The sequence below is a fragment of the Panthera pardus genome, unplaced genomic scaffold, assembly GCF_024362965.1.
Source record: "Panthera pardus isolate Hobbes unplaced genomic scaffold, ASM2436296v1 HiC_scaffold_20, whole genome shotgun sequence".
Taxonomy (NCBI): domain Eukaryota; kingdom Metazoa; phylum Chordata; class Mammalia; order Carnivora; family Felidae; genus Panthera; species Panthera pardus.
The window spans coordinates 69,545,003-69,555,903 of NW_026526766.1; the positions used below are offsets into that span (position 1 = coordinate 69,545,003).

Sequence of the window (10,901 nt, forward strand, 5' to 3'; positions counted from 1 at the left end):
TACTATCACACAAAAACTATAGAGGGTCTCCAAATCTTCTAACATGTATGGACTAAGTAAGAGGGACAGGAAGATCAAAACACTCCCAGCAAAGAAGAAGGGGTAGGGGAGGAGAGGGAATTTGCTTTTCAGTTTTATCTTGATAACTCTACATCATGGGAAGACGCCAAAGGCTCCAAGGACTGTGTCACGGGTGAGCTTGGTGCAACAGGTGATTTTTTTTTTTTTTTAAGTGCTTAGAAATCACTTCTGAAGTCCCTACAAAATTTAATATATTTCAAACTGTTTAAAAGAATTATTCACACCATAAATGCTTCGTCTTTCACTTGCAAGCAGAATAGGGTGTTAAGAGACTGAAGAAACCCAAAAATGAGGTGAAGAGGAACAGAACTAGAAGGATAAATTGGCAACAAAGGAGAACACAGGTATGGAAGCCACTAGAGAGGAAAACTGTACAGGACTTGGAAATCGCTGAACAGATACAAAGATAAAAGAAGAAAGTGATGACCAAGGTTTCTAGAAGACTAGAGTCCAAGGGTCTTTGGGGGAACATGTGTGGTTAGTCCAGTCCTGATATTCTTCTATATTTTTCCCCAAATAACTAAAATCAGTTTCTATTCTAAAAAGTTAAACTAAAACATTTAAACACAACAAAGTAGGGGCGCCTGGGTGGCTCAGTCGGTTGTGTCCGACTTCAGCTCAGGTCATGATCTCGCGGTGAGTTTGAGCCCCATGTCGGGCTCTGTGCTGACAGCTCAGAGCCTGGAGCCTGCTTCAGATTCTGTGTCTCCCTCTCTCTCTGCCCCTCCCCGCTCATGCTCTCTCTGTCAAAAATAAATAAAACATTATAAAAATTTTTTAAATAAAATAAAAATAAACACAACAAAGTAGGGGGAAACTTTTAAAAATTCTTATCAAAGGTTACTAAGAGTTTTGCTGACAAAAGAATTTTGCTGATTGGGCTGCTGAACCATTTACTGTCGGAATGAACAGATCAATCTCTAAACCAGTCTTTACACCAATGAAATCCCTCATTCTTCACAGGATAATTGTAAGTAGAAAACAACACCCATGAAAGCACCTGATACAGTGCCTGGCATGTGATAGATGCTCAAAAGTTGGATCTTAAAGGTATGAAATGTTGGCTCCCCAAAACGTAGATTTGCTTAAATGTAACTTTTCTCCCTCCCTTTCCTATCTATGTCTCTCTTCAGCAGCAGGTTCAAATTTACAAGTTGTCTAGAAAATATGGACTCTTTCTCTATACCAAGACAGCTCTGTGTGGGCTCACAGAACCACACCGACTGTGAACTCTGAGACAGGAAAGTTACAGAGTGGGTTCCTTGCCCAGTCACACGACGTTCCTTCGCTTCAGGTCAGGCCTTAATCTGCCCTTTTGGCGGAGAGCTGAGGACTCCCTGTCTCTGCTTCCCAAGTACACCTCTCCCCCATCTACCCGCCCACCCCTAAGAGTTGCTGCAAGAAACCACAACTTCAAGCCTTGTTTCTCTCAAATTCAGATCAACCTAGGGGACCCACTGGTTCAATTTAAGCCCCTCTACCACTCCTATGCACTTCTAGTTAAGTCATACTCTCTTTTACAATAGTTTTGTTTTCCTCCACTCTTTTCCTGTGCCCCCATCACTGTAGCCAAACAGCTCTTGCAAGCCTTTTAAAAATCACTAATCGGGGGCGCCTGGGTGGCTCAGTGGGTTAAACATCAACTCTTGATGTCGGCTCAGGTCTTGCTCTCATGGCTCATGAGACAGAGCTCCAGGGCCGGGCTCTGTGCTGACAACAAGGAGCCTCTTAGGATTCTCTCTCCTTTTCTATCTGCCCCTCCCCCTGAGCGCTCTCTCTCTCCCTCTCTCTCGAAATAAATCAACAACAAAAATCATTAATTGGCTAGATCTTCCTCCCGCCTTCTAGCCAAATTAATATTGGCCCTTACCCCTCTTCCATTCATTCACAACTCATACAAGGGTATTCGAGTAAAGTACAAAAATGAGGGTTTCTCCACTGTAAAAAAGATATTCAGAACTACATACATTCAGCTACAGGCACTTCTTCACTGGTACTCAATTCCGCATCTCATTTTTCACTGAGAGTAACTGGCAGAAATGCCCCACTTTCCACTAATCTTGTCAATTTATCCATATATTCAACTTCTTAGTATAGTATGACATTACGTTATTTATACGTTAGATCTTTCACTTTCCAATTTCCTATAGTTTCGTGGATATGCTATTTGGTCTTGCCCACAGTAATGTACACTAAATTGCAGTATCAACAGTCAAAATGTCAGCAGAAACTGTACATGCGTCTGCCTTTGACAAGACTGAATTTCTTGAGGGTAGGAATCAGGTCACAGTATTTATATTTCTTAACAGCATATAATATTCGGTCTTATATGAGGCAGTCAACTGAACTGTGAAACAAGAAAGAGCACGGAAGGTATAAATAACAGGGTAAAGGAGATGAAGCATACTCTGGATTTCTTCACAAGTTATGTGACTTTGGGACGATCACATTCTCTGTGCCTCAGAAGCCTCTCCTGAGAAGTGGCAGGCATCTGGCAGTAAAAAAACTCCAGGATCACTCCCACCTGACCATCCAGCAAGCCCCAGGAGTTCAAAGGTCATTCCACATCTCTCTTTTCTACAACTGAAATAGCCCAGGCCACTTGGAGGCCAAAGCTGGTCTGATCACTTAGCAGTTGCACACACAGACAGCATCCCAAATATGGATGAGGTGCTCCCCAGTATCTTGCTGGCCCATAATGGGTTGGTAATGACGTGTCTGTCTGCCATCTCCATGAGAACATGTTCATGTATGATTCCATGACCTTGAAGACAAAGCCTGCATCTTACTCGTTTTAAACCCCTACAAACCCTAGCATCCATCAACACGTTCAATCCCCTTTTAATGGAAACTGAGAGGTGGTAGTGACAGAACAAGAGAATACAGGAGTTCTGGAATCAATTATCACTCCACCAGTAACCTCAAAACTTTGTTTCACACATAAGGGGTATCATTTTGCAACTTGATGTCAAGGTGCACTGAACACTGACAAAAGCAAAGAAAATTATTTTTAAATGGTAGTTTATTGAAATATTCACCTGTTTTTAATAGCCCTCAGTTAAATAGTTGAGGATTAACTGGTCTAGAATCTAGTCTGAGTTAGGAAATGTGCCACTAGTTTATCTTTGAAATCCTTTCCAATTCTAAAGCTCCCAAATTTTCTATGAATAAGCGCAGGGCGATCCAAGAAGCAAATCTACCTCTTCTTTACTCAGTCTGCTTAAGTAATCCAGGCGGGAGGCAAGGTACTCTGGTACAGCAGTCCCTCCACAAGTGGTTCCCAAGAAGTCGAGTGTGGCGTGGGAGCAGGCCCAGGTGCTTCACACCAAGTATACTCGAAAGCTCCTGAACTCAGAAGCAGCAACGGCCTTTGAAGCAAACTTCGTCTTATGACTTGAGAAACTTGAGTCAATCCGTCCCTTCTTTGTCCCTAACTAGCCCTAGCCTGGTAAGTAGTCACTTCTCCCATCTGCAGGATGACAAGCTGGACTAGGATCTCTAAGGTCCCTTCCAGCTGATATCCAGAAAAGTCTCCCGTGAGAACTAAAGATGGTCGGACCCCACCCCCACCGCCCCGCACTCTGCCTAGGGGTAAATTCAAGTCCACCCGCCCATGCTCAAGTCAACCTGAAAAGCGGAACTGCGATTCCCAAACTAGGGACACAACCACCTTAGAGTATCAAAATGGGGGCGGGGACAGGACAGCTGTTTCAAACCACACCCGCCCTCTCTTTGGAAGGAAGTGGGCCAAGTTCCTTAGGTGCACGGGAAGGAGGGCGGAGACTTCTGACGGTCCCTGCATAGTGAGGAGGAGCTGCAGGATGGCACCCTCGGGAGCAGGGGTGCCCTGGGCCCACGGACCGTGTCCGAGTGGCCGCTCACTCACCCACAGGCTGCTGAAGTAGTCCAGCCCGCGGCAGATGAGCGCGCCGGCGTGCGCCAGCAGCACCTGCACGCCCAGGTAGCTGCCGAGGCAGTAGAGGCCGTAGAGGAGCGGGCCGCCGGCGCCCAGCAGCAGCAGCAGGCGGCGGCGGCGCAGCGCCTGCTCGCCCAGGGCCTCAACGCCGTAGTCGGCGAAGCAGAGCGGCAGCAGCAGCGCGGCCAGCACGATGGGCGTGTGCGCGCGGTGCAGGCGCTGCAGCCAGTGGCGGCCCAGGCGCGTCAGCGAGCTCTTGAAGGGGTGCAGGAAGGTGCCGCACAGCACGGCCCACAGCAGTGGCCGCAGGAAGGCCTCCAGGATGAAGTAGACGAGCACGGCGGCGCCGCAGCACAGGCACACGAACAGCACGGCCCCCGTGTTGTAGAAGGCCTGCTTGATGGGCTTGTCGAAGCGCAGCGCCAGCGCCGGCGTCCTAGGGGTCTCCCCGCAGCTGGCCCCGCTTCCCGGCCCGACCGCGCGCGGGACCCGCGGCGCCCGACCCGGGGAGCCCCGTGGGCTGGGCGCCTCGGCAGGGCGGCCGTCGTCGGCCATGGTGCCTCTGCTGCCGCCGCCAAGAGGCGGTACTGGAAAGCCGAGCGAGAGTCGCGGGAAAGAGGTAAAGGCGCTCTGCGCGCAGCATTATGGACGTTGTAGTTCCTAGCTGGCCACTGAGCGCCTACAGGCCCCATGGGGAACTACAATTCCCAGAGGGTGTGGAGAGTGTTCTTTCTCCCCCAATTTCCTCCGCCCATTGGTCCCTGCAGATGCAGGTAACAGGTTTCTGAGCTCATCATCTGCGGAGAGAGAAAAAAAAAGTTCCTCACCCATTGGTTAAAGTTAACTTTTCAAGGGGCGGAATTCCAAGAGGCACTACGTTCACAGTTTGAAAATCCAGGCTGTACATTAGAATCCCAGGGTGGAGGAGCACTTGTACAAGACGATCCCCACATTCAATTTTATTGGTTTATTTAAGAAGCAAAGTGCTTGCTCTGGTGTAGGACTTTAAATAGCAGGGGCACCTGGCTGGCTCAGTTCATTAAGCATCTGACTCCATTTCGGCTCAGGTAATGATCTCAATGGGGTGATGGAGGCTGCATCAGGTTCTGGGTCAGGTTTTGCGCTGACGGCTCAGGTCCTACCTGGGATTCTCTCTCTCTGTTCCTCCCCTGCTCGTTCTCTCTCTCTCTCTCTCTCTCTCTCTCTCTCTCTCTCTCTCTCTCTCTCTCTCTCTCTCTCTCTCTCTCTCTCTCTCTCCTTCAAAATAAATAAACATTTTTTTTTTTTTTCCTAGCGACTACCGGGATGCACCTGGGTGGCTCAGTCAGTTAAGCGTCCAACTTCAGCTCAGGTCATGATCTCACAGTTTGTGGGTTCGAGCCCTGCGTGGGGCTCTGTGCTGACAGCTCAGAGCCTTGAGCCTGCTTTGGATTCTGTGTCTCCCTCTTTCTCTGCCCCTGCCCTGCTCATGCTCTGTCTCTGTCTCAAAAATAAATAAAACATTAAAAATTTTTTTTAATAAATAGCGATTACTGTATGTCAGACCCTGTTCTAAGTGCCTTATTCACTGAATCCTTAGAACAATCCTACAGAGAACATGGTGTTATTATCCCCACTTTACAAAAAGGAAAACTGAGGCACAGAGAAGTTAAGTACCTAGCCAAGGTCACACAGCTACTAAGTAGTAAAGGCAAAATTCAAACTCAGAATCTGGCTCCTAAGTCAATTGTTTTACCTACTATGCTAACTGGTGTGACAAGTGATCTTTGGCATGTTTTTTAAAGCTCCTCAGTGGACTGTAATGTACAGCTACTGTTGCCATTGGGGTAGGTGTCAGTGAGCGAGCTATCTGAATTCGTAAAAGAGCCCTAGACCAGAGTCCCAAACTGCCACTATTTCTTTTTGAGACCTAGGGTCAGGTCGCTTGAGGCCCCAACCCCAATTTCCCCTCTGTCACATGGAAATAATAATAACAGAAGCTCTTGTCTCAGAAAAGAAAAAGAGGAAGCTCCAGGGGAGTGCAAAGTGCTTCTGTTATTATGTTGGAAAGGTCCTGGTATCCAAGCCTAGTAACACCTCAAACAACACCTAAAAACAACATTTTTGTTAAAAGGAGATGAAAGAGGGGAGGGCAGAAGGAAGGAAAAAGAAAAAAGAAAAAAAGAGCAAGCAGGCAGGCTTTACTGAGTACCCAATCTGTGATTGCTTTGAAACCCTGCAAGTTACCCTTTTTCAGTTTTCAATAAGTTTTCATATTAATTTAAACATAATTAAAAAAAAATTTTTAATGTTTATTTATTTTGGAGAGAGAGAGAGAAAGACAGAACACAAGCGGGTGAGGGGCAGAGAGAGAGGGAGACACAGAATCTGAAGCAGGCTCCAGGCTCTGAGCTGTCAGCACAGAGCCCGACGTGGGGCTTGAACCCACAAACCGTGAGATCGTGACCTGAGCCGAAGCCAGACACCCAACCGACTGAGCCACCCAGGTGCCCCAATTTAAACAGAATTTTTGTTTCTCTTCTAAAGTACACAGGACAAATGTCATTATCCACAGGTTTCAGATGAAGAAACTGTTGCTTACTAAGGGTTGGAGGCAAGGGGATTCAGAGCATAAAGTAAAAGAAAAAATAATTCCTTTCCATCCCATTTTTTTTTTAGGTTTCAGGTCACAGCTCTTGTTTTTCAAGTGGTCTTTGGACTTTGACTCTGTAAATATATTGCTTCAGTGGTCTTATATTTGCTTTACTTCTTTACTTTGTCTAGAGCTGCTGAGACTATGGTTGCAATCATGGCCACATTTGCTTTCGGTGCCTGTTTTACACTGACCCCAAGCTCTTATTTATATTGCAATAAAGCCTTAGCCTCCCTCCCAAAAAGTCCTCGGTAATGAGTAGGGAATCCCAAAGAGGGTACCTTACAAATGCCCAGAGCCATGAGTCCACCACCAACCACCCAAAAAGTCCTCGGTAATGAGTAGGGAATCCCAAAGAGGGTACCTTACAAATGCCCAGAGCCATGAGTCCACCACCAACCACCCTATATCCACCCTGCTGCCCACACCGCTGCCTGACTCCAGTTCCTATCATAGAATTGCCAGTGCCTATGTCACTATTCCCAGATCCTGGATACTCCCAAACTTCTAATCCTCAGAGTGCCAAAGAGCTGGGTTCCACTCAGAGATGGGGAGGAAGTCCCTCTCCCTGACTTGCCCACCCTGTGCCCTTTTGTGACCCAAACCCTAAACCGGGCAACTTGTACTCAGTGAATTGTATCTCTTTCCATGAAGAGTTCCTTCCATGTCTGGCCTTCTGTCCTCTAGCCACAGGGGCTCAGAACCTACCCAAAAAAGTAGGTGAGGTAACAAAGACCAAGCATCCTCTGTCCTCCTCCAACCGAAGACTCAGCTCTCTTCCTCTTAGGAAAAAAAAAAAAAAAAAAAAGTTCCATTTTACCAAAGTAAGGTTGCCTAAACTGTTTGGGGCCCCAGCTCAGCAAATCAAAAATCAAAAATCCCCTGTCATGGTGTTCTGCTTCCAAGTCGCAGCAAAAGGCAAAATGCTGACTATTTCAAAACTGTTCTAATAGCCAAAGCAATAGAACTGACAAGTGTCCAATAGAATTTCCAGTCAAGAATGGAATTCTGACAGAAATGATGGCTGCAGCACTGGAAACGAACTAGACTAACATTTATATGGTCTAATGTAAGGCTGGGTTCCCACAGAATTTTGCTCACCATGCTATGGCTGTACTTAGCACTCTATGGTCAAAGTTAAGCGGTTTACATGGGTTTGCTTCATCTCTGTGTCCCCGGCACCAGACACAGCGTATGACATTCATAGTACAAAGCAGAAGCTCAGGGTTTGCTGAGCAAGTGCATGAGCAGTAGCCTTTCAAAAAGCCTGTTTGTGCTTCCTTCAGGAAATGCTACTGAAACGCTGAGAATGTTTCTGCTGGGCATTCTTGTGGTTGAGAGCAGAGACAAATTAAAATACTGAGGTGTAGGACCCACAAACTAAATTTGAGAAGGGTACGCACAGTCCGCCCGATCCTCTAGCTCATAGGATGTATGCTTTTAGGCCTCTCCTCCAAATCACAAGGCTACTTGAGTTTTCTTTGTTGGCCCCGCTCCAACCGCCTCAGGCAAGAACAGCCTCCACGGACATCTAGGATACAGTGGAAGTAAAATGGACTCGGGAGTGGATCAAACTGCCTTTGGCCTTCCTGTTGCAGAACCCATCAATTCCCTGATCATTTAAACCAGTTTTAGTTGGGTTTCACATTTCTTGCAACAGAAAGCTTTCTGGCAGAGAAAATAATACCTATATCATTGGCTGCTGTGGGGATTTGCGAAATAAGAGTGTGTCTAAAGCAGCAGCATAGTGCTTGGGATATGGTGAGAATCTGACAGTGGTCCTCAGGGTGACAAAGCAGCTCTCTTGAAGCCAAAGAGGTAGCTCTTAAACAACAATTAATGTCCACAGGCTCCCTGCCCCTTCCCCAAGGTATCGAGATAAAAGCCCCAGAGATAAAGCAAACACAGGCGGGAGAGGATTCTCCAGGGCATTGCATCTTGGAGTTCTCCAAGTGTCTCTACAAACATTTGCTGAATTGTGCTGAGCACTTGCTGTGCACAAAATCCAGTGCCTACAATGGAGTGTGTATGAACGAACAAAGGAAACAAAAGAGACAAACCAATAGACTCTTTAACTGTAGAGAACAGATGGTTACCAAAGGGGGGGGGGGGAGGGAGAGGGGAACTAGGTGAAGGGGATTAAGAGTACACTTATCTTAATGAGCACCCAGTAATATAGAGAATTGAATCACTATATGGTACACCTGAAAGTAATTTAACACTGTGTTAACTCTACTGGAATTAAAAAATAAGCAAAACAAAAAACCATGCAGTGTGTAAGTCACGTATCAAGTGGTATGTATGCACGGTGGAGGAGGAGAGATCATGTGAAAAAGTAATCAAACAGACATGCACTCAAATTCCAAATAGGAATTACCACTTTTCTTTGCTAAGTCCAAGGCAGACATTGCTAATCAGCCACTGATCTCTTTCTCCCTGAGCCTAACATAGCCTCAAGATCCTTGGGGCACCCAGGCGACTCAGTCGGTTGAGTGTCTGACTTCGGCTCAGGTCGTGATCTCGCAGTTTGCAAGTTCGAGCCCCACACCGGGTTCTGTTGTCAGCACACAGCCCACCTTGGATCCTCTGTCCCCCTCTCTCTGTCTTGTGCTCTCTCTCAAAAAATAAGTAAACTTTACAAATAAATATATTTGAAAACTCCTCAGCAGAACATTGTAGAGAACCACTATCAGCTAAACAAAGTAGGCACAAAAGATGAAATTTACTTGCCTTCCCTATCATGGATGTCTGATACTAGATAAAACTGGCAGGCTAAAAAGGTAGATAACTGTTTTAGGAAGCTTAGGAAGGGGGTGCCTGAGTGGTTCGGTTGGTTAAGTGTCCGACTCCGGCTCAGGTCATGATCTCACCAGTTTGTGAGTTTGAGCCCCACACAGGGCTCTTGGCTGTCAGCACGGAGTCTGCTTCAGATCCTCTGTCCCCCTCTCTCTCTACCCCTCCCCTGTTTGCCTGTGCACTCTCAAACATAAAATAAACATGGTTTAGAAAGTTAATTAGTGCATATGTGAGAAATTACTAAGAGATTAAAAAAAATCTCAGTGGCTGAAGAACAAATATTGCAAACCATCCCTAACTACACCCCCCCCCTTCCCAATCTGGGACACATGACCCCACTTACTGCATGGGTCTTGCCAGTTCCCTGAGTAAAGTGTAGCCTTTCCTGCCTCTAGGCTCCCGTCCTTCAGGTCTGTGCCTTCCAGCTTCAGCCAATCTTCCATGCCACGTCAACAAAGATAATCTTACTAGTTAATGAAAGGATTAGTGAAGAGATTATCAAATTGATTCAGCAAACTCAACTGAGGCCCATGTACCCAGGAGAGAACCAGGTGAGTAAGAAGCTTGGGCAGTTCTTTTGGGAAACACCCCCCCACCCCAACACACACACCCCCTCTAAAAAAATTTTTAAGTCTGCAACCAAGATAGCGTACTCTTCTAGGGTGGGAGGAAGGTGGGTTGGGAAGATGGGTGAATTTTGTGATTAACAATTCTGTGCTGAAAGCCAGAGTGCCTATCCTGAAAGTGGTTGGTCTTAGGTGTCCTCAGTTGGGACTCTGCGTCTTTACGGGTCAGACATATTTTTTCTGGAATGGTTGAGTTTGAGAATTATGGATCAGGATTTGGAATGCTTAGCCTGCCCCTTCCTTGGCTCTACTCCTAACAATACACTCAAACGAAGGCTGAGGCCACCCAGGGTATAAACACCCACCCTTCTGGGTAAATCAGAGTAAGAATGAAAACCAGAAGATGCTTGATGCATTTCAAATTGGCCAAACTAATCCTTCTTTATTTATAAGTAAACTATTGGCATTTGAGAATCAAAGTGTCACTTGTTTGTATGTTCTTGGCAACACATGGTGATGTCACTGAAGCCTCTGGGCGGTCTCTCTCTGCCCTCCTGCTCCACTCAATTCTCTACATTGAAGCCAGAGTGACCTTTCTCAAATACAATCTGATCCCATCAAGGCCTCCTTAACTCTGGGAAGAGTCCAACCTCTTTACTATGCCTCCCAAGGTCCTCTGTGATGGGGCCACACTCACCTTTACTCCCCACTCCCTGCCTCGTCCTTTATCCCTCAGCACTGTGGTGGAATGCATAATGGCCACGTCCTAACCCCTACAACCTGTTAGGTGTGCTGCCTTCCATGGTAAGAGGAACTTTGCAGATGTGATTAAAGATTTTGAGAAGGGAGTTTATCCTGGGTTATACAGGTAGAGTCTAAGTGTAATCTTAAATATCTTTATCAGACTGAG

At 46.5% G+C, this 10,901-nt stretch overlaps 1 protein-coding gene across 4 annotated transcripts in view; it reads right to left on the reverse strand.

The window, feature by feature from the left end:
* TMEM245 (transmembrane protein 245) overlaps nucleotides 1-4,592 on the reverse strand; it is a 100,921-nt gene extending 96,329 nt beyond the window's left edge. For 2 of the 4 annotated variants that reach the window (XM_019454268.2, XM_019454267.2), the window contains exon 1: nucleotides 3,968-4,590. In XM_019454268.2, the coding sequence (XP_019309813.1) occupies nucleotides 3,968-4,552 (585 nt within the window). In that variant the 5' untranslated portion in view covers nucleotides 4,553-4,590. Of the gene's footprint in view, nucleotides 1-3,967 lie in introns of all 4 variants that reach the window. The other 2 variants (XM_019454269.2, XM_019454266.2) reach the window with 2 other exon arrangements.
* Nucleotides 4,593-10,901: the final 6,309 nt, after the last annotated feature.